The sequence below is a fragment of the Oncorhynchus masou genome, chromosome 30, assembly GCF_036934945.1.
Source record: "Oncorhynchus masou masou isolate Uvic2021 chromosome 30, UVic_Omas_1.1, whole genome shotgun sequence".
Classification (NCBI taxonomy): Eukaryota; Metazoa; Chordata; class Actinopteri; order Salmoniformes; family Salmonidae; genus Oncorhynchus; species Oncorhynchus masou.
The window spans coordinates 52,195,872-52,217,286 of record NC_088241.1 but is presented as its reverse complement, the minus strand read 5'-3'; the positions used below and the strand labels follow the sequence as shown (position 1 = coordinate 52,217,286).

The 21,415-nt window shown below is 45.2% G+C and overlaps 1 protein-coding gene across 1 annotated transcript; it reads right to left on the bottom strand.

Annotated features, from left to right (window-relative positions):
- Positions 1-17,990: 17,990 nt before the first annotated feature.
- Positions 17,991-21,415, bottom strand: LOC135522741 (APC membrane recruitment protein 2-like). Its single transcript, XM_064949285.1, is given in 3 exon segments — positions 17,991-19,996; positions 19,998-20,155; positions 20,158-21,415. Coding segments are annotated over 3 exon segments (1,992 nt in total). The 5' UTR covers positions 21,262-21,415; the 3' UTR covers positions 17,991-19,266.

Sequence of the window (21,415 nt, the reverse complement as noted above, 5' to 3'; positions counted from 1 at the left end):
AGGAGACTCTCCACGCAGACAAAAAAAAATTGTGGCATTTTGTGGCTTGTTTGTTTTGGCACCTCAACACCTCACACTACTGATTACTGACTACACACACCATTGTTGATTGTATATAGTTACTTTAGTTAATAAATATATTTTTGTTATTCCTTGGTCTCTGCGTTGTCTCCCTTTTTGTTACGGGCTATGAGCCGGTTTGTGGTCATTACTGGTAATTATCTACACTGGCTGTCTTATTTCCTTCCTCCAAAATGTGGTAGATGTTTTAAAACAGGTGGGATCTCCCGGACTGAAGTTCACAGGCTGCGCCTCAAATGTGGTCATGTGACATGCAGCGGTCCAACGTTAAACAATGGCCGCAGTCCAACACTTAATTTGAGGGCTGAGGGGATAGGGTGTGTCTTAATTAAGTGGACACTTCTGATGACGTATCATGACGTCTGACGAGTATACACTACCAGGGCAAGGGAGGAAGGAATCATTTGTTCATCCCAAGATGATTGTGTTTCAGCCACCAGTGGCTTGTGGGTGCTTTATGTGCTACATTCAATTGAGTGCATGTCTACTTCTATTAAATAAAAAACCTACTGTATGATAGCTAGCAAATGAATTAGCTGCCTAGCTGGAACTTCTGAAGGGAAATGATTCATTTCTACAACTTCCAAAAGATAACCAAACAAATTTTGTTACTACGTAAAAAGTAATTTATTTGCATTCGTTTTTACTTACACTTATGTTGACTTCTCCATTGATGTTGAAGTTTTCGCTGACTTAGCGGATGTACAATCGTCAAATTGAATTATGGGGAGTTTCAGGCCCTTGGAGTGAACATAAATTGTACACTCTCAAAAATGAAGGATGAGGGGCTTATGTTGCAAACTTCCCTTGCTTGGCTAATCACTTGGACCACCCTCCAAGATGGCGACAGGGATTTCCCCAATGGCATAATGTAAGGCTAAGTGGACGAGGGTGTGTCTTAAGTGTTTGGCCCACAGGCCAGTCCCTCCAGGATTTCTCAAAAGAAAATTGAGATTTCTGCAGCCAAAAATGCTTGATTTTGCGGTAGCTTTTCTGAAATTCTGCAATATATTTTGAGATGGGTTTTTTTCACACGTTAATTTCATATAAAGCAATACAAGTCATATGTGCTCAGTTTTTGGACGAGTTTCAGCAGAATACATTATAAATACAAAAACTATTAGAAACATCTGAAGTGCTCAATTCTGTTTATTTTCCTAAACAAACAGCTCTGTCATAATCCACTCACATATTCACTCTCTCTCTCTCTCACACACACACGCCTCTCCATCAGACTTGGAGCTTGCTATCAGCACGAGATGCACCTCCCATTCCTACTCCCATTCCTACTCCCATTCCTACTTCCATTCCTACTCTCATTCCTACTCTCATTCCTACTCCCATTCCTACTCTCATTCCTACTCCCATTCCTACTCCCATTCCTACTCTCATTCCTACTCTCATTCCTACTCCCATTCCTACTCCCATTCCTACTCTCATTCCTACTCCCATTCCTACTCTCATTCCTACTCCCATTCCTACTCCCATTCCTACTCTCATTCCTACTCCCATTCCTACTCCCATTCCTACTCCCATTCCTACTCCCATTCCTACTCTCATTCCTACTCCCATTCCTACTCCCATTCCTACTCCCATTCCTACTCCCATTCCTACTCCCATTCCTACTCCCATTCCTACTCCCATTCCTACTCCCATTCCTACTCCCATTCCTACTCCCATTCCTACTCCCATTCCTACTCCCATTCCTACTCCCATTCCTACTCCCATTCCTACTCCCATTCCTACTCCCATTCCTACTCCCATTCCTACTCCCATTCCTACTCCCATTCCTACTCCCATTCCTACTCCCATTCCTATTCCCATTCCTACTCCCATTCCTACTCCCATTCCTACTCCCATTCCTACTCCCATTCCTACTCTCATTCCTACTCTCATTCCTACTCCCATTCCTACTCTCATTCCTACTCCCATTCCTACTCCCATTCCTACTCCCATTCCTACTCCCATTCCTACTCCCATTCCTACTCCCATTCCTACTCCCATTCCTACTCTCATTCCTACTCTCATTCCTACTCCCATTCCTACTCCCATTCATATCTCTTTAAAAAAAAACAATACACGATTATTACATTTTTTTTAAATCCAGAAATATTGTGCTTTGGTGATCCATATTACAGAGAGTTTAAAACGGCAATGCTGACAAATTGCACTCAGTGCTTTGAGCAGTGCTCTCCATAGACAGACTGGGGAGAGCAGAGTGCCGACCACCCTACTAAAGCCAAGGTTAGCGGAGTAAAACGCCACTCATCTTGATTTTTTCAGGGCTTGTCAGTCTTCCCTGCTACCACTTCAGTCATGGTGATTTGCCGCTGCTATGGGAACTGTTCTGACATTCAAACATGCTTTGCTGATTTGAAGTGACTGTTGATTGCCGACATATTCTAGTTTCCAAAAACATTTATTTCGCACTGAAGTTAGCTGTTATTTTGGTTGGCAAATTAGATTGATTTCTGTTCATTGTACTGCCCTGTCAGCCATCAACAACCACCATTCATCTTAGCACGTGAATACGCTGACAGGCCAGTGGAAAACCTTTGTTGACGTGTGGTTGGATTGGGACATTTCCCACCGTATGCAGTAATTGGTACACTGTGTGTCAGTATGTATGGTGAGTTACACTGTGTGTCAGTCTGTATGGTGAGTTACACTGTGTGTCAGTCTGTATGGTGAGTTACACTGTCCGTCAGTCTGTATGGTGAGTTACATTGTGCGTCAGTCTGTATGGTGAGTTACACTGTGTGTCAGCCTGTATGGTGAGTTACACTGTGTGTCAGTCTGTATGGTGAGTTACACAGTGTGTCAGTCTGTAAGATGAGTTACACTGTGTGTCAGTCTGTATGTTGAGTTACACTGTGTGTCAGTCTGCATGGTGTGTTACATTGTGTGTCAGTCTGTATGATGAGTTACATTGTGCGTCAGTCTGTATGGTGAGTTACACTGTGCGTCAGTCTGTATGGTGAGTTCCATTGTGTGTCAGTCTGTATGGTGAGTTACACTGTGCGTCAGTCTGTATGGTGAGTTCCATTGTGTGTCAGTCTGTATGGTGAGTTACACCGTGTGTCAGTCTGGATGGTGAATTACACTGTGTGTCAGTTTGTATGATGAGATACACTGTGCGTCAGTCTGTAGGATGAGTTACACTGTGTGTCAGTCTGTATGGTGAGTTACATTGTGCGTCAGTCTGTATGGTAAGTTCCACTGTGTGTCAGTCTGTATGGTGAGTTACATCATGTGTCAGTCTGTATGTTAAGTTACACTGTGTGTCAGTTTGTATGGTGAGATACACTGTGCGTCAGTCTGGAGGGTGAGTTACACTGTTCGTCAGTCTGTATGGTGAGTTACACCGTGTGTCAGTCTGGATGGTGAATTACACTGTGTGTCAGTTTGTATGATGAGATACACTGTGCGTCAGTTTGTATGGTGAGTTACACTGTGTGTCAGTCTGTATGGTGAGTGACATTGTGCGTCAGACTGTATGGTGAGTTACACTGTGTGTCAGTCTGTATGGTGAGTTACACTGTGTGTCAGTCTGTATGGTGAGTGACATTGTGCGTCAGACTGTGTGGTGAGTTACACTGTCTGTATGGTGAGTTACAATGTGTGTCAGTCTGTATGGTGAGTTACACTGTGCGTCAGTCTGTATGGTGAGTTACACTGTGTGTCAGTCTGTATGGGGAATTACACTGTGTGTCAGTCTGTATGGTGAGTTACACTGTGCGGCAGTCTGTATGGTCAGTTACACTGTGTGTCAGTCTATATGGTGAGTTAAATTGTGTGTCAGTCTGTATGGTGAGTTACACTGTGTGTCAGTCTGTATGGTGAGTTACACCGTGTGTCAGTCTGTATGGTGAATTACACTGTGCTTCAGTCTGTATGGTGAGTTACACTGTGCGTCAGTCTGTATGGTGAGTTACACCGTGTGTCAGTCTGTATGGTGAGTTACACCGTGTGTCAGTCTGTATGGTGAGTTACACTTTGTGTCAGTCTGTATGGTGAGTTACACCGTGTGTCAGTCTGTATGGTGAGTTACACCGTGTGTCAGTCTGTATGGTGAGTTACACTGTGTGTCAGTCTGTATGGTGAGTTACACTGTGTGTCAGTCTGTATGGTGAGTTACACCGTGTGTCAGTCTGTATGGTGAGTTACACTGTGTGTCAGTCTGTATGGTGAGTTACACTGTGTGTCAGTCTGTATGGTGAGTTACACTGTGTGTCAGTCTATATGGTGAGTTACATTGTGTGTCAGTCTGTATGGTGAGTTACACTGTGTGTCAGTCTGTATGGTGAGTTACACCGTGTGTCAGTCTGTATGGTGAATTACACTGTGCTTCAGTCTGTATGGTGAGTTACACTGTGTGTCAGTCTGTATGGTGAGTTACACCGTGTGTCAGTCTGTATGGTGAGTTACACCGTGTGTCAGTCTGTATGGTGAGTTACACCGTGTGTCAGTCTGTATGGTGAGTTACACTTTGTGTCAGTCTGTATGGTGAGTTACATTGTGTGTCAGTTTGTATGGTGAGTTACACTGTGTCAGTCTGTATGGTGAGTGACATTGTGTGTCAGTCTGTATGGTGAGTTACACTGTGTCAGTTTGTATGGTGAGTTACACCGTGTGTCAGTCTGTATGGTGAGTTACACTGTGTGTCAGTCTGTATGGTGAGTTACACCGTGTGTCAGTCTGTATGGTGAGTTACACTGTGTGTCAGTCTGTATGGTGAGTTACACTGTGTGTCAGTTTGTATGGTGAGTTACACTGTGCATCAGTCTGTATGGTGAGTTACATTGTGCGTCAGTCTGTATGGTGAGTTACACCGTGTGTCAGTCTGTATGGTGAGTTACACTGTGCATCAGTCTGTATGTTGAGTTACACTGTGTGTCAGTCTGGATGGTGAATTACACTGTGTGTCAGTTTGTATGATAAGATACACTGTGCGTCAGTCTGTATGGTGAGTTACATTGTGCGTCAGTCTGTATGGTAAGTTCCACTGTGTGTCAGTCTGTATGGTGAGTTACACCGTGTGTCAGTCTGTATGGTGAGTTACACTGTGTGTCAGTCTGTATGGTGAGTTACACTGTGTGTCAGTCTGTATGGTGAGTTACACCGTGTGTCAGTCTGTATGGTGAGTTACACTGTGTGTCAGTCTGTATGGTGAGTTACACTGTGTGTCAGTCTGTATGGTGAGTTACACTGTGTGTCAGTCTGTATGGTGAGTTACATTGTGTGTCAGTCTGTATGGTGAGTTACACTGTGCGTCAGTCTGTATGGTGAGTTACACCGTGTGTCAGTCTGTATGGTGAATTACACTGTGCTTCAGTCTGTATGGTGAGTTACACTGTGCTTCAGTCTGTATGGTGAGTTACACCGTGTGTCAGTCTGTATGGTGAGTTACACCGTGTGTCAGTCTGTATGGTGAGTTACACCGTGTGTCAGTCTGTATGGTGAGTTACACTTTGTGTCAGTCTGTATGGTGAGTTACATTGTGTGTCAGTTTGTATGGTGAGTTACACTCTGTGTCAGTCTGTATGGTGAGTGACATTGTGTGTCAGTCTGTATGGTGAGTTACACTGTGTCAGTTTGTATGGTGAGTTACACCGTGTGTCAGTCTGTATGGTGAGTTGCACTGTTCGTCAGTCTGTATGGTGAGTTACATTGTGCGTCAGTGTGTATGGTGAGTTGCACTGTTCGTCAGTCTGTATGGCGAGTTACATTGTGCGTCAGTGTGTATGGTGAGTTACACTGTGTGTCAGTCTGTATGGTGAGTTACACCGTGTGTCAGTCTGTATGTTAAGTTACACTGTGTGTCAGTTTGTATGGTGAGTTACACTATGTGTCAGTCTGTATGGTGAGTGACATTGTGTGTCAGACTGTGTGGTGAGTTACACTGTCTGTATGGTGAGTTACACCGTGTGTCAGTCTGTATGGTGAGTTACACTGTGTGTCAGTTTGTATGGTGAGTTACACTATGTGTCAGTCTGTATGGTGAGTGACATTGTGTGTCAGACTGTGTGGTGAGTTACACTGTCTGTATGGTGAGTTACACCGTGTGTCAAGTCTGTATGGTGAGTTACACTGTGTGTCAGTCTGTATGGTGAGTTACACTGTGTGTCAGTCTGTATGGTGAGTTGCATTGTGCGTCAGTCTGTATGGTGAGTTACACTGTGCGTCAGTCTGTATGGTGAGTTACACTGTGTGTCAGTCTGTATGGTGAGTTACACTGTGTGTCAGTCTGTATGGTGAGTTACACTGTGTGTCAGTCTGTAAGGTGAGTTACACTGTGTGTCAGTCTGTATGGTGAGTTAAACTGTTCGTCAGTCTGTATGGTGAGTTACATTGTGTCAGTCTGTATGGACCCTTTTATGCGCTAAAAGTGGGAACTGGTCAAAAATGCGAGTGAGTGACATTGTGTGTCAGTCTGTATGGTGAGTTACACTGTGTCAGTTTGTATGGTGAGTTACACCGTGTGTCAGTCTGTATGGTGAGTTACACTGTGTGTCAGTTTGTATGGTGAGTTACACTGTGCATCAGTCTGTATGGTGAGTTACATTGTGCGTCAGTCTGTATGGTGAGTTACACCGTGTGTCAGTCTGTATGGTGAGTTACACTGTGCATCAGTCTGTATGTTGAGTTACACTGTGTGTCAGTCTGGATGGTGAATTACACCGTGTGTCAGTCTGTATGGTGAGTTACACCGTGTGTCAGTCTGTATGGTGAGTTACACTGTGTGTCAGTCTGTATGGTGAGTTACACTGTGTGTCAGTCTGTATGGTGAGTTACACCGTGTGTCAGTCTGTATGGTGAGTTACACTGTGTGTCAGTCTGTATGGTGAGTTACACTGTGTGTCAGTCTGTATGGTGAGTTACACTGTGTGTCAGTCTATATGGTGAGTTACATTGTGTGTCAGTCTGTATGGTGAGTTACACTGTACGTCAGTCTGTATGGTGAGTTACACCGTGTGTCAGTCTGTATGGTGAATTACACTGTGCTTCAGTCTGTATGGTGAGTTACACTGTGCTTCAGTCTGTATGGTGAGTTACACCGTGTGTCAGTCTGTATGGTGAGTTACACCGTGTGTCAGTCTGTATGGTGAGTTACACCGTGTGTCAGTCTGTATGGTGAGTTACACTTTGTGTCAGTCTGTATGGTGAGTTACATTGTGTGTCAGTTTGTATGGTGAGTTACACTCTGTGTCAGTCTGTATGGTGAGTGACATTGTGTGTCAGTCTGTATGGTGAGTTACACTGTGTCAGTTTGTATGGTGAGTTACACCGTGTGTCAGTCTGTATGGTGAGTTGCACTGTTCGTCAGTCTGTATGGTGAGTTACATTGTGCGTGTGTGTATGGTGAGTTGCACTGTTCAGTCTGTATGGCGAGTTACATTGTGCGTCAGTGTGTATGGTGAGTTACACTGTGTGTCAGTCTGTATGGTGAGTTACACCGTGTGTCAGTCTGTATGTTAAGTTACACTGTGTGTCAGTTTGTATGGTGAGTTACACTATGTGTCAGTCTGTATGGTGAGTGACATTGTGTGTCAGACTGTGTGGTGAGTTACACTGTCTGTATGGTGAGTTACACCGTGTGTCAGTCTGTATGGTGAGTTACACTGTGTGTCAGTTTGTATGGTGAGTTACACTATGTGTCAGTCTGTATGGTGAGTGACATTGTGTGTCAGACTGTGTGGTGAGTTACACTGTCTGTATGGTGAGTTACACCGTGTGTAAGTCTGTATGGTGAGTTACACTGTGTGTCAGTCTGTATGGTGAGTTACACTGTGTGTCAGTCTGTATGGTGAGTTGCATTGTGCGTCAGTCTGTATGGTGAGTTACACTGTGCGTCAGTCTGTATGGTGAGTTACACTGTGTGTCAGTCTGTATGGTGAGTTACACTGTGTGTCAGTCTGTATGGTGAGTTACACTGTGTGTCAGTCTGTATGGTGAGTTACACTGTGTGTCAGTCTGTATGGTGAGTTAAACTGTTCGTCAGTCTGTATGGTGAGTTACATTGTGCGTCAGTCTGTATGGACCCTTTTATGCGCTAAAAGTGGGAACTGGTCAAAAATGCGAGTCTCACATAATATACGCTGATTAGTTGAGTTTGCTTTGAATTATGCGATCACAGAATCCTGGGAACTGGCACGCAATATGCAACAACAACTGCACATGCCCAGCTAGTTATTAAAGCTGATGGTGCATTTGTCATCTGTGCTCAGAAGCAGTAGTGTTGTGTCAGAACCACTAGAGGGTGATCTTGTCCTGGATTCAGACTGGTTCTGTCTCCACTCTCCAGAGACAGGTCTCGAGGCACATTGTGCGTGGGCTACACAGGGGTTACACTGAGGTCTTATATGAGCTGAAACTGACCCAAAATCTATTCTTCATTGGTCATTCTTAACAAACTTCATTATGTGTGCTGTCTGAAGCGTTGTACCAGCGATATATAAGTATTTTGTTTATAACTAACCATAAACTTCATGGTGCACATCCACGGTTGAGTAAATTACTTTCTAAATGTAAACTGTTAGTTACTAATTACCTGTCCAACATTGTAATCAGTAACATAACTTTTAGATTACCCAAATGTAGTAACGTAATCTGATTACTTTTGGACTACATTACCCTTAAAGGAAATGTTAATAGTCCATTTCTAAAAAAAAAAATAGGTATACACTTATCCTCCTACAAAACATAGAAACATCTTTTTGATGTTGGGGTGATGCTGGAGATGATGAATATGAAGTTGAAACATGGTGAAATGTCCCTTTAAGAGGCATTAGAAGAAGATTAAAAGGATCTGCTGAATGAATTTTGTGTGTCATCATAGTGGTCTCTGACTTGTGGTAAGACTCCCTCAGGTCGAACAAACTACAACTTGCGCCTTTTTTAAATGCTGAATTGAATGTCATTGAGAAAACAGAAAGGTGTCATAATGTTGTTTTTTTGCAAACATCTGTTCTGAATTTGAAAGTAATCCAAAAGTATCTGTACTCTGATTACAGTATTGTAGCTGGTAACGTACCAGATTACAGTTACAGGATGCCATACTTACTTCCTGAGGGATGGGGCAGGAGGGCAGATTTCACAACATATATTGTATAAAGAGTGTGTGAATGTAGCGGCCTACATCACCTCCTAAGCCCCCCTCAAAACACAGAGAGGGTGGGAGGTTAATTTTGGAGGGGGGCTGGATGTTAGAGATATGAGGCCTGACAGGTATTTCTCAGCAGTGTTGTTTTAGTCAATTGGAAAAGAATTGTCAGACATCTCTGTCTTCATGGGAGATGTGAAAACTCGGGTCAGTGAGAGCTTCGGTCTTCCTCAAAAGTATTTTCTAGGATCCTTATGTAACCGATGTGAAATGGCTAGCTAGTTAGCGGTGGTGTGCGCTAATAGCGTTTCGATCGGTGACGTCACTCGCTCTGAGACCTTGAGGTAGTTGTTCCCCTCTGCAAGGGCCGCGGCTTCTGTGGAGCGATGTGTAACGATGCTTCGTGGGTGACTGTTGTCTGTGTGCAGAGGGTCCCTGGTTGGAGCCCGGGGACGGACTAAAGTTGTACTGTTACACTTCCTTCCACTCTTCTCTCAGATCCTCTCCTGCAATATGTGTTACAAAGGAGACGAGGAGAGGCGACACGAGGAATCAAGGAAAGACTTTTGAGAATGAGCCCGGGTCTCCAGCCTGAATTTTCTATCCACTCAGAGCTGATACATTATTGACCATATATCTCTTGTAATATATATTCATCTCTATCCCATCCCTCTTCATGTCTCTCTCTCCAGCCCCCGCCCCCTCTCTCTCTGTCTCTTTCTCTCTCTCTCCCACACTCACACTGCACACACACACAGTGGCAGAAGCTGAGGAGGTGCATATGATATTGAAAAGAGGAACCATTACGTAACCACTTCTCTGAACAGGAAGTGGCATCATGCATTGGGGGGGAGAGAGAGAGAGAGAGAGCGGGAGACCATTGAGGTGAGATTGGCACATGGATATAATGTGTTAAAGGTGAGAGATCTATTGAACAAAATAGGCTTACTTCAAAACCACATGTGCATGCCATGAATGTTCAGTTTGTCTGTCTGTCTGTCTGTCTGTCTGTCTGTCTGTCTGTCTGTCTGTCTGTCTGTGTGTGTCTGTCTGTCTGTGTGTCTGTGTGTGTGTGTCTGTGTGTCTGTCTGTCTGTCTGTCTGTCTGTCTGTCTGTCTGTCTGTCTGTCTGTCTCTGTCTGTCTGTCTGTCTGTCTGTCTGTCTGTCTGTCTGTCTGTCTGTCTGTCTGCCTGTGTGTGTGTGTGTGTGTGTCCTGTGTGTGTGTCTGTCTGCCTGCCTGCCTGCCTGCCTGCCTGCCTGCCTGCCTGCTCGCTCGTGTGTGTCACTGCACCAGTCCGACTACAATCTGGTTTCTCAGTCCTGTCCCCCCCCTCTGTGAGATTGACAGAGATGGCGCCGACAGAGATGGCCGCCTCACTTCAAGTTCCTAGGAAACTATGCAGTTTTTTGTTTTTTTTACATGTTATTTCTTACATTAGTACCCCAGGTCATCTTAGGTTTCATTACATACAGTCGAGAAGAACTACTGAATATAAGATCAGCGTCAACTCACCATCAGTACGACCAAGAATATGACTTTCGCAAAGCGGATCCTGTGTTCTTTCTTTCAACCAGGACAACGGAATGGATCCCAGCCGGCGACCCAAAAAAACGACTTCGTAAAAGAGGGAAACGAGGCAGTCTTCTGGTCAGACTACGTAGACGGGCACATCGTGCCCCACTTCCAAGCATTCTTCTCGCCAATGTCCAGTCTCTTGACAACAAGGTTGATGAAAACCGAGCAAGGGTAGCATTCCAGAGGGACATCAGAGACTGTAACATTCTTTGCTTCACGGAAACATGGCTCACTGGACGCTCTCGGTGGCGGAGCAGCCAGCGGGTTTCTCCACGCATCACGCCGACAGAAACAAACACCTTTCTGGAAAGAAGAGGGGCGGGGGCGTATGCCTTATGGCGAACGAGACGTGGTGTGATCACAGAAACATACAGGAACTCAAATCCTTCTGTTCACCTGATTTAGAATTCCTCACAATCAAATGCAGACCGCATTAACTACCAAGAGAATTCTCTTCGTTTATAATCACAGCCGTATATATTCCCCCCCAAGCAGACACATCGATGGCTCTGAACGAACTTTATTTGACTCTTTGCAAACTGGAATCCATACATCCTGAGGCTGCATTCATTGTAGCTGGGGATTTTAACAAGGCTAATCTGAAAACAAGACTCCCTAAAATGTATCAGCATATCGATTGCGCCACCAGGGCTGGCAAAACCTTGGATCACTGTTATTCTAACTTCCGCGACGCATATAAGGCCCTGCCCGCCCCCCTTTCGGAAAAGCTGACCACGACTCCATTTTGCTGATCCCTGCCTACAGACAGAAACTGAAACAAGAAGCTCCCACGCTGAGGTCTGTCCAACGCTGGTCCGACCAAGCTGATTCACACTCCAAGACTGCTTCCATCACGTGGACTGGGACATGTTTCGTATTGCATCAGGCAACAACATTGACGAATACGCTGATTCGGTGTGCGAGTTCATTAGAATGTGCGTTGAAGATGTCGTTCCCATAGCAACGATTAAAACATTCCCTAACCAGAAACCGTGGATTGATGGCAGCATTCGCGTGAAACTGAAAGCGCAAACCACTGCTTTTAATCAGGGCAAGGTGACTGGTAATATGACTGAATACAAACAGTGCAGCTATTCCCTCCGTAAGGCTATCAAACAAGCTAAGCGTCAGTATAGAGACTAAGTAGAATCTCAATTCAACGGCTCAGACACAAGAGGTATGTGGCAGGGTCTACAGTCAATCACGGACTATAAGAATAAATCCAGCTCAGTCACGGACCAGGATGTCTTGCTCCCAGGCAGACTAAATAACTTTTTGCCCACTTTGAGGACAATACAGTGCCACTGACACGGCCTGCAACTGAAACATGCGGTCTCTCCTTCACTGCAGCCGAGGTGAGTAAAACATTTAAACGTGTTAACCCTCGCAAGGCTGCAGGCCCAGACGGCATCCCCAGCCGCGCCCTCAGAGCATGCGCAGACCAACTGGCTGGTGTGTTTACGGACATATTCAATCAATCCCTATACCAGTCTGCTGTTCCCACATGCTTCAAGAGGGCCACCTTTGTTCCTGTTCCCAAGAAAGCTAGGTAACTGAGCTAAACGACTACCGCCCCGTAGCACTCACTTCCGTCATCATGAAGTGCTTTGAGAGACTAGTCAAGGACCATATCACCTCCACCCTACCGCCCAAATAGGTCCACAGACAACGCAATCTCAACCACACTGCACACTGCCCTAACCCATCTGGACAAGAGGAATACCTATGTGAGAATGCTGTTCATCGACTACAGCTCGGCATTTAACACCATAGTACCCTCCAAGATCGTCATCAAGCTCGAGACACTGGGTCTCGACCCCGCCCTGTGCAACTGGGTACTGGACTTCCTGACGGGCCGCCCCCAGGTGGTGAGGGTAGGCAACAACATCTCCACCCCGCTGATCCTCAACACTGGGGCCCCACTCCCTGTTCACCCACAACTGCGCGGCAACGCACGCCTCCAACTCAATCATCAAGTTTGAGGACGACACAACAGTGGTAGGCTTGATTACCAACAACGATGAGACGGCCTACAGGGAGGAGGTGAGGGCCCTCAGAGTGTGGTGTCAGGACAATAACCTCACACTCAACATCAACAAAAGTAAGGAGATGATTGTGGACTTCAGGAAACGGCAGAGGGAACACCCCCCTATCCACATCGATGGAACAGTAGTGGAGAGGGTAGTAAGTTTTAAGTTCCTCGGCATACACATCACAGACAAACTGAATTGGTCCACTCACACAGACAGCATCGTGAAGAAGGCGCAGCAGCGCCTCTTCAACCTCAGGAGGCTGAAGAAATTTGGCTTGTCACCAAAAGCACTCACAAACTTCTACAGATGCACAATCGAGAGCATCCTGGCGGGCTGTATCACCGCCTGGTACGGCAACTGCTCCGCCCACAACCGTAAGGCTCTCCAGAGGGTAGTGAGGTCTGCACAACGTATCACCGGGGGCAAACTACCTGCCCTCCAGGAAACCTACACCACCCGATGTTACAGGAAGGCCACAAAGATCATCAAGGACAACACCCACCCGAGCCACTGCCTGTTCACCCCGCTATCATCCAGAAGGCGAGGTCAGTACAGGTGCATCAAAGCTGGGACCGAGAGACTGAAAAACAGCTTCTATCTCAAGACCATCAGACTGTTTAACAGCAACCACTAACATTGAGTGGCTGCTGCCAACACACTGACTCAACTCCAGCCACTTCAATAATGGGAATTGATGGGAAATGATGTAAAATATATCACTAGCCACTTTAAACAATGCTACCTAATATAATGTTTATATAACCCTACATTATTCATCTCATATGTATACGTATATACTGTACTCTATCATCTACTGCATCCTTATGTAATACATGTATCACTAGCCACTTTAACTATGCCACTTTGTTTACATACTCATCTCATATGTATATACTGTACTCGATACCATCTACTGTATCTTGTCTATGCTGCTCTGCACCATCACTCATTCATATCTTTATGTACATATTCTTTATCCCCTTACACTGTGTATAAGAAATTAGTTTTGGAATTGTTAGTGAGATTACTTGTTGGTTATTACTGCATTGTCGGAACTGGAAGCACAAGCATTTCGCTACACTCGCATTAACATCTGCTAACCATGTGTATGTGACAAATAAAATTTGATTTGATTTGTTAAAGGTGAGTTCTATTGAACAAAACAGGCTTGCTTCAAAACCACATGTTCATGCCATGAATGTTCAGTTTGTGTGTGTGTGTGTGTGTGTGTGTGTGTGAGTGTGTGTCACTGCACCAGTCTGACTCCAATCTGGTTTCTCTGTCGTCGTCGTCCCCCCCCCTCCTCTCCTTGCCCAGCACCTTCTTCTTATTGGATGACCTAGTGGGGTTGCCAAGGAAACATCTTTGGTGGGGCGAAATGTGGGGTGCAGCTTTTTGAATGGGTTTCAATCACACATTCACACATGCATCCACTTTCTGGCACACACACATGCATACACTCAGGTGAAAATCAGTGGTGAGATTTTCTACAAGCAAGGCCAGTTACCCATGGAGATTAAATGATGGAGAAAAAAACAGATAGAGAAGGAAAAGTGAGGGAAGAACAGATGAGGGGAGGAGAGAACTACAATCATTGTTAACTCTTGAGTTTCTGAAAAAGAGTACATTATCTAGTATATCACACACAAAAGGGTTCTTCGGCTCTCCCCGTAGAAGAACCCTTTTTGGTTCTACGTAGGACCCTTTTGGGTTCCATTTAGAACTCTCTGTGGAAAGGGTCCTGCATGGAACCCAAAAGGGTTCTACCTGGAACCAAAAAGCGTTCTTCTAAAGAACCATTTTAGGTTCTAGATAGCACCTTATTGCTAAGGGTGTAGAACTGTATATCATCATCATCACCATAATCATCATCACCATAATCATAATATTTTAGTAGTACAATCTCACCTGAATTCATTCTTCTAAATTATGCAGGTTCTCAAACAAACATGCACACTGTGACTACAGACAGGCTATTGATGCTAGACCTTTTCGAGCATCATTCGACATTTAGAGTCCACCCTAAACAAACCCTTATACACACACACACACACACACACACACACACACACACACACACACACACACACACACACACACACACACACACACACACACAATAAAGTCCTCATTGCTTTCCTGCCTACCCCTCAGTCTTTATTTCCATTCTGTCTTTGTTTTCCTCTGTAAGCAAATTCAAAGTAATTCCAGCCAGACAAGTCTTTATAGTTGAATTTGCAGTATACCCACGCTGACTGACTGTGTGTGTGTGTGTGTGTGTGTGTCAAGTGACTGCCGGTTTGTGTGTGTGTGTGTGTTAGATCACACGAAAACGACAAGAGATATTCCACTACACACACACACACACAAACACACACACACACAAACAGGCAGTCACTTCACACACACACACACACACACACACACAGGCAGTCACTTCACACACACACACACACACACACACACACACACATACACACACACACACACACACACAAACAGGCAGTCACTTCACACAAAAAGCAGGCTCCCACTTCACACTGATAGTGTACACACACCCCTCTCTCTGTCATCATGAGCAGCTTTGATCTGGTGTGCTGTTGCCATTAGAGTGTTATGGTGTTACGTAATGCTTTTACATAAACTGCACTCTGCAGGGAGAGAGAGGGAAGACGGATGGGGGGGTGAGAGAAGGAGAGACATTTTTGCTGCACCATTACAAAGGGGATTCGCACTGCACCAAATCCCCCTTCCTTACAAATGCATACACACACACACACACTCACACTCACACTCTCAGTTCCATATTGCCAGATTGCCTGAATCCAGCATATTTCTTTGTGTTCCAGATTGTCTGTCTCTCCCCACCATACATTCTAATAATCAATACTCAACATTGATTTATTTTAACGAACCAGCATGCGGAATTGTATCTCCATCTCTTGAAATGAACCAGACAGCTCTCTGAGCCACACACTAAAACAACAACAGCCTCCCTCCCCCACCCCTCATCCTCCTAGGGATTTAAACAGCGGGGGTAGGGGGTTGAACCACAAAGCTTCATCCATATCACCCACCAGCTGAACAACCATGCCCTACACGTGTTGTGTGTATGTGTGTTTGTGTGTGTGTATGTGTGTGTATGTGCAGGTGACAAATGGATGCTAACACTGAGCCAGAGTCCACTCTATTAGCACAAACACAGGGTTTTATTCATTAAATATATAAACAGGAAAGAAAACAAAGACATTCACACCATTAACAGAGAGAAAGAAAGACAGACAGGAAGATAAAACAGTAAAAAGGATGAATAATGCTTTTTCCACTGTAATGCAACTCGTTGCCCAGATGAAGAATAAGGTGGTGAACAGAGAAAAGGAAACCAAAACATAGAAAAACATCCAGACTATTTTTAAAACTGCGCTCCACCTTTACACTCTCCTCTCTTCGACTGTCTGTTAGGATTTCTCCGAACCGCTCCCCAAGCTAGTGGGTCCAATCAACATCCCTTATACCCACTTCCAAAACTCAGGAACAGACCGACAGATGGATAGACAGACCGACAGACAGCTAGGTAGACATAGGGTTAAGGACGTCATGCTCATTTTCTGCAGGTCTGTCACTCCTGATGGCATATAGAGGAACAGTGATCACCAGCAGGATGAGAGAAAAGGAGTGTGTCCATGATTTGGGGATGGGGATGAGGTGTACTCCTGAATGCAAGCCACAGGTATTAACTTTGGCCCCCACCCCCTTCCTCCTTCAGATATCATAAACAATGGTCCACAAAGGTCGGCTAAGAACCTGCCCATTGGGCACACCAGGTCATTTCAACGTGGATAATTGTGTCATATTTGGTTGAGACGTTGATCAATGAGATTACAACCTATATTCAACTCAAAAAGACAGCCAAACGTTAGTTGAATTTCCAATGTGTCATCAATATGCTTTCAACCATCTACAACCACGATCAAATTCCAATGGGAAAACTATGTCTGATTTTTGGTTTAGATGTCAAACGCTCAACCATTTAAAAGCACAGCAGTTCAAATGGGAATACAATGTCAGATATTTTGTTTATTTATAAAACAGATTCATGTGTTATCACTGTGCTTCATCTGGGAGCACACAACCAAGTGACCTGGATTGCAGTTGAGATGACATTAAAAGTACATGATGCAAGTGATCAATGCCATTCTAGATTCTGCGCAGATTATTAAAGAGATCGTAAAGATCTCCATAGACCTGCAATGACCTATGATGCTATCTTGAACATGCACACTTTATATGATTATATAAGTAATGTATAGTTAACAGTAACCTCAAAATGTGGCCATGGATGTGTTTCTCATTTTAAGGTTAAATGTTAAATTAGTTTGAAAGATTTACTGTATACAAAAATAATATGGAATTGTGTTTGGTTGACAACGCAACCAAATATCAACATTAAAAGGCGATGTATCTACTCATTGGATAGTTCCATCAGAGCCACTGGCTTAAACCTATTCTTTAACTTTTATTTTTAGTTGAGTTGGAGACATGAATTCAACATATAATTTGTTAACAAGTTAATCGGCTATTTATTGTATTTCAAAAGTGATATTGAATTGTGTTTATTTTTTTGTCAACGCAACCAAATATCAACATTTGAAAGATATTTATCTTCTGCTTGGATAGTTCCATCTGTGCCACTGACTTACTCTGGCTTTAATTCCAGTTTGTCTGCAAATTAATAATTGATATGTTGGATTATTATATATGATTTTTCTATGTTGAAATTTGGTTACCGTGATGCCATTATTCTCTGGTTGAAATTTGGTTACCGTGATGCCATTATTCTCTGGTTGAAATTTGGTTACCGTGATGCCATTATTCTCTGGTTGAAATTTCACCTTCAAAACAACAGGTTGATATTTTCCACGTAGATTCCACGTCACAATACATTGCAATGTCTCATGAAACATTATCTTATAAAAAGAGTATGAAAACCAGTGAAGAACAAATTACTAAGTAGAAAAAAGTATTGTATTAATGTGTCCTGGTCGAGAAGAAAGTAATCCTTGATGTGTGTGTGTGTGTGTGTGTGTGTGTGTGTGTGTGTGTGTGTGTGTGTGTGTGTGTGTGTGTGTGTGTGTGTGTGTGTGTGTGTGAAAGAGAGTCCTTGACGTGGTGTGTGTGTGTCCTTAGTGTAGTGTAGACTGTGTTCCCTGAACCTAGTGCCTTGTGTTCCAGGCACCTCATGCAGCAAGTGAGGAGTGTTCAGTGGTCGTTGTTCAGTCAGTAGAGGAACATCTTTCAATGCTGTCTCACTATTGCGTTACTTATTCCGTTTTTTATTGGTTGGTTTGTTATAGTTGTTAATTCCAGAGAGATTGAACCTGCTGCTGTTTCTCCAGTGCGAGGTCATCATAGTACAGTAGTTGCTCGTTCGAGTGGTGGAGCACATATGGTCCAGAGGAGAATGTGTGTGTTTGTCATTCACTTAGGACGATTAAGTTTTGTGATGTTGTTTCTTGTTTATGTTCACTGGCAAGGTGAGGTGTTGTATCCGGTGATCTCCATGGACACCTTAGTAAAAATACATTTATAAATGCTTTCTGATTGTTTTTAGCAATGTTGTCACCACTGTTATCCACTGGTACTTTAGAACTGGGAGAAGAACAGTCAACAGTACACCCCACATTGCCACGGGAAGTAGGGGTGCTGAAGAAAATTACAAAAATAGTTTTTTTTATCACAAAAGTAGTGCACTGGGCCTTTAATAGTCCTGTATTGCTCCTCTGTAGCTCAGATGGTTGAGCATGGTGCTTGTAATGCCAGAATAGTGCGTTTGATTCCCGGGACCACCCATACGTAGAAATAATTACACACATCGCTTTGGATAAAAGCGCCTGCTAAATGTCAGACAAAAAGATGTAGATGAGGATTGAGACTGTGAATGTAGTCTGGGATTAGGAGGTAATTAGTTAACAATTAGATTATTACAAACTGTTTCATTAGATTAAACACGTGGTATCATATAAAAATCTGTGTTTCAGAAACAAGGACTTGAAGAGAAGAAGAAAAGCTTCTCTAGTCATTCCTAGTGGTGTGCAGTGCAGTTGAATTCTGTGACCATTGTTTACATATTCAAAAGCGCTGAGAGTTGTCGAAAATGTGGATCCCAAACTTTGAAATGCCCTCCCCTCACCCACTTGAAGTCTTTAAAAGTGTCCCATACACATCATTTCAGTGATGCTGCACACACAAGTCCAGTGATGTAGATTTTTTGTTTTTAACTTTAACTTTTGGAGGCGTGACCCACCAGAACCAATGGAAGTGTTGTTTAGAGCTCCTATCACTCTCTTTCAAGTCTTTATCATTGTATGATGCATTTCACAATACACCAGTCCGGCAATGTCATGCACACTAGTCCAGTGATGTTGTCTAGTTCTAACCAAAGACATCAAAGTCCATGGCTGCCTTGATCAGACTTACTTCCTGGGGGCTGGCCCTCGTGTAGCGTTGCCGGGCTTGTTCCTAGGGCGACGGACTGGCACCTTGGAGACAGGGATCCTGGTCCGGGCTGGAGGAGGAGCTTGGGTGGGTGTGTCAGAGGGAGGAGTGGCTGTGAGGACAGTGGAAAGAGCTGATTGGCTCACCGAGTGAGGGGGTGTGTTCTGTCTGACACTAAGAGGGATTTTGGACTCGCGGGGAAGGCTAGTGCTTCCCTTCATCGAGCGAAAAGATGAAGAGGAGGAAGAGGAAGGAGGAGTAGTCTGGGAGGGAGTGCTGCGTTTGTAGTCGTCAGTGGAGAGAGAAGGAGTACTTGTCAGATCTTCTTCCTCCTCCTCTTCCTCTTCATCAGATCTGTCCAATTCCTCATTGTAGAGGTCGTACAGCGCGTCGCCAGAGCAGCTGTCACGCGATAAACCAATCCTCTGGTTCCGCAGGAAGCCGTCGTCAGGCGTTGCCGTGGGGGTTGCCGAGGGCGTATCCCAATAGCCCTCGTCTCTAAGGGCCGGGACATCCTGTTGGGGCTGGACCTCCTCCTTAGTGTCCTTCTCATTGGGCAAAGAGGTTTGACGGGCAGCATGAGTGGGGAGTTTACTCATCCTTCCTCCCCCCACTAAAGGGATCTTGCTGAGTCCCAGAGACTTGACCTGGGGGGGTTTCCGCTCTGTACCCCTGGGGGGAGCCGGGTGAGAGCTGGGTCGGGGGAGGGGGGGAGTTCTCTCCCCCAGAGGGGAGCATGTGCCAGAGCCCCTGCATGTCTGCGTCGTCCACCCCGTCAGGGCTGGCCATCTCCTCGCCACCCCCCATGTAGGCCACCACGCCGCTGCCAGAGGGCTGCTGAATCGGGGCAGAGTGGGAGGGCATCAGCCGTGCCCTGGCTGGGAGGGGGCAGGGGCGGAAGTGGGGGTAATGCTGGAAGGGGTGGCATGGTTAGTAATGGAGGATTTAGCTGGGGAGCTGCGTACTACCCCACCCCCACTGCTACTGCTACTACTGGTGACACTTCCTCCTCCTCCATTTCCTCCTCCCACGTTTCCTGCCACCTCCTCCTCTGCGTCTGCAATGATATCACCGCATCCTGTCAGCGAATCAAAGCTCTTGAGCGAGGTGACGTCAGTGAAGAGGAGTGAACAGAGCCGGTCCACTGAGGGTTCAGAGGTGGGGTCACACCGATCCAGAGGGGGGGTGGCCGTTGCTGAGGAAATGGACGTTTTGGTTCTTGAGTGAAAGGCAGAGTGAAGAGGGGAAGGGGATGGTGTATAGGGGAATTCTGACAAGTTTGTCGTCATGGCAGTAGAGTGTGTGAGTGGTGTTGTGGCGTTGTCTGCGGGAGAAGTTCTCGCTGATTCTGTGTTTAGCTCAGCTTCCAAGCTCCCATTATCCTCCTGTGGTGAGTGGGGCTGGGGTTCAAGGGTCAGAGTGACGTCTTTCACTTCCTCCTTTAGAATCACATCTCCCTCTCTCACCTCCCTCCCCTCAGTTACCCCCACCTCTCCCTCCATCACTCTCTCCTTCCGCCGCCACCTTATACTACTAAAGAAGCCTTTTAAACCCCTCCCCCTGCTTCCAAACCCTGTATTCTCATTAGCTCTCACACTTCCTCGTCTGAGCAGCGAAAAGAAGCTCAGTGATTTGCTGAGAGACCTCACCTGTCCCGCCTCTGATATTCCAGACTCCTCCCCTCTCTGTCCATCTGTCTCCAAGCTTGTTAGTCCATCATGCGTTTTACTCCTGACGAGCTCATTAGCCGACCCCACAGAATTCCCATTCACAGAATTCCCATTCTCGGAATTCCCATTCCCATTGGCCTCTTTGTTCCTAAAGGAGAAGAATCTGGCCATTCCGGAGCTGGAGCGTCGTTTTCCAAACAGCTTTAAGGCTGCTTTGTTGATCTTCCCTGGCGGTTGGGGGTCGCATGGGGGAACAGAAGGAGGAGGTGGAGGAGGTTCCACGCATTCTGACTGCACCTCCATCTTCTAGCTATCTCTATCACTCTATTTCTCCTGCTGTTTCCCTCTGTCCCTCTCTCTCTCTCTCTCTCTCTCTCACTCACACTCTCTCTGTCCTGCAGCCTGGTACTCTCTCGCTTCCTCACTGGTTCTATCTGATGCTTGCCTGTTGGTTTTC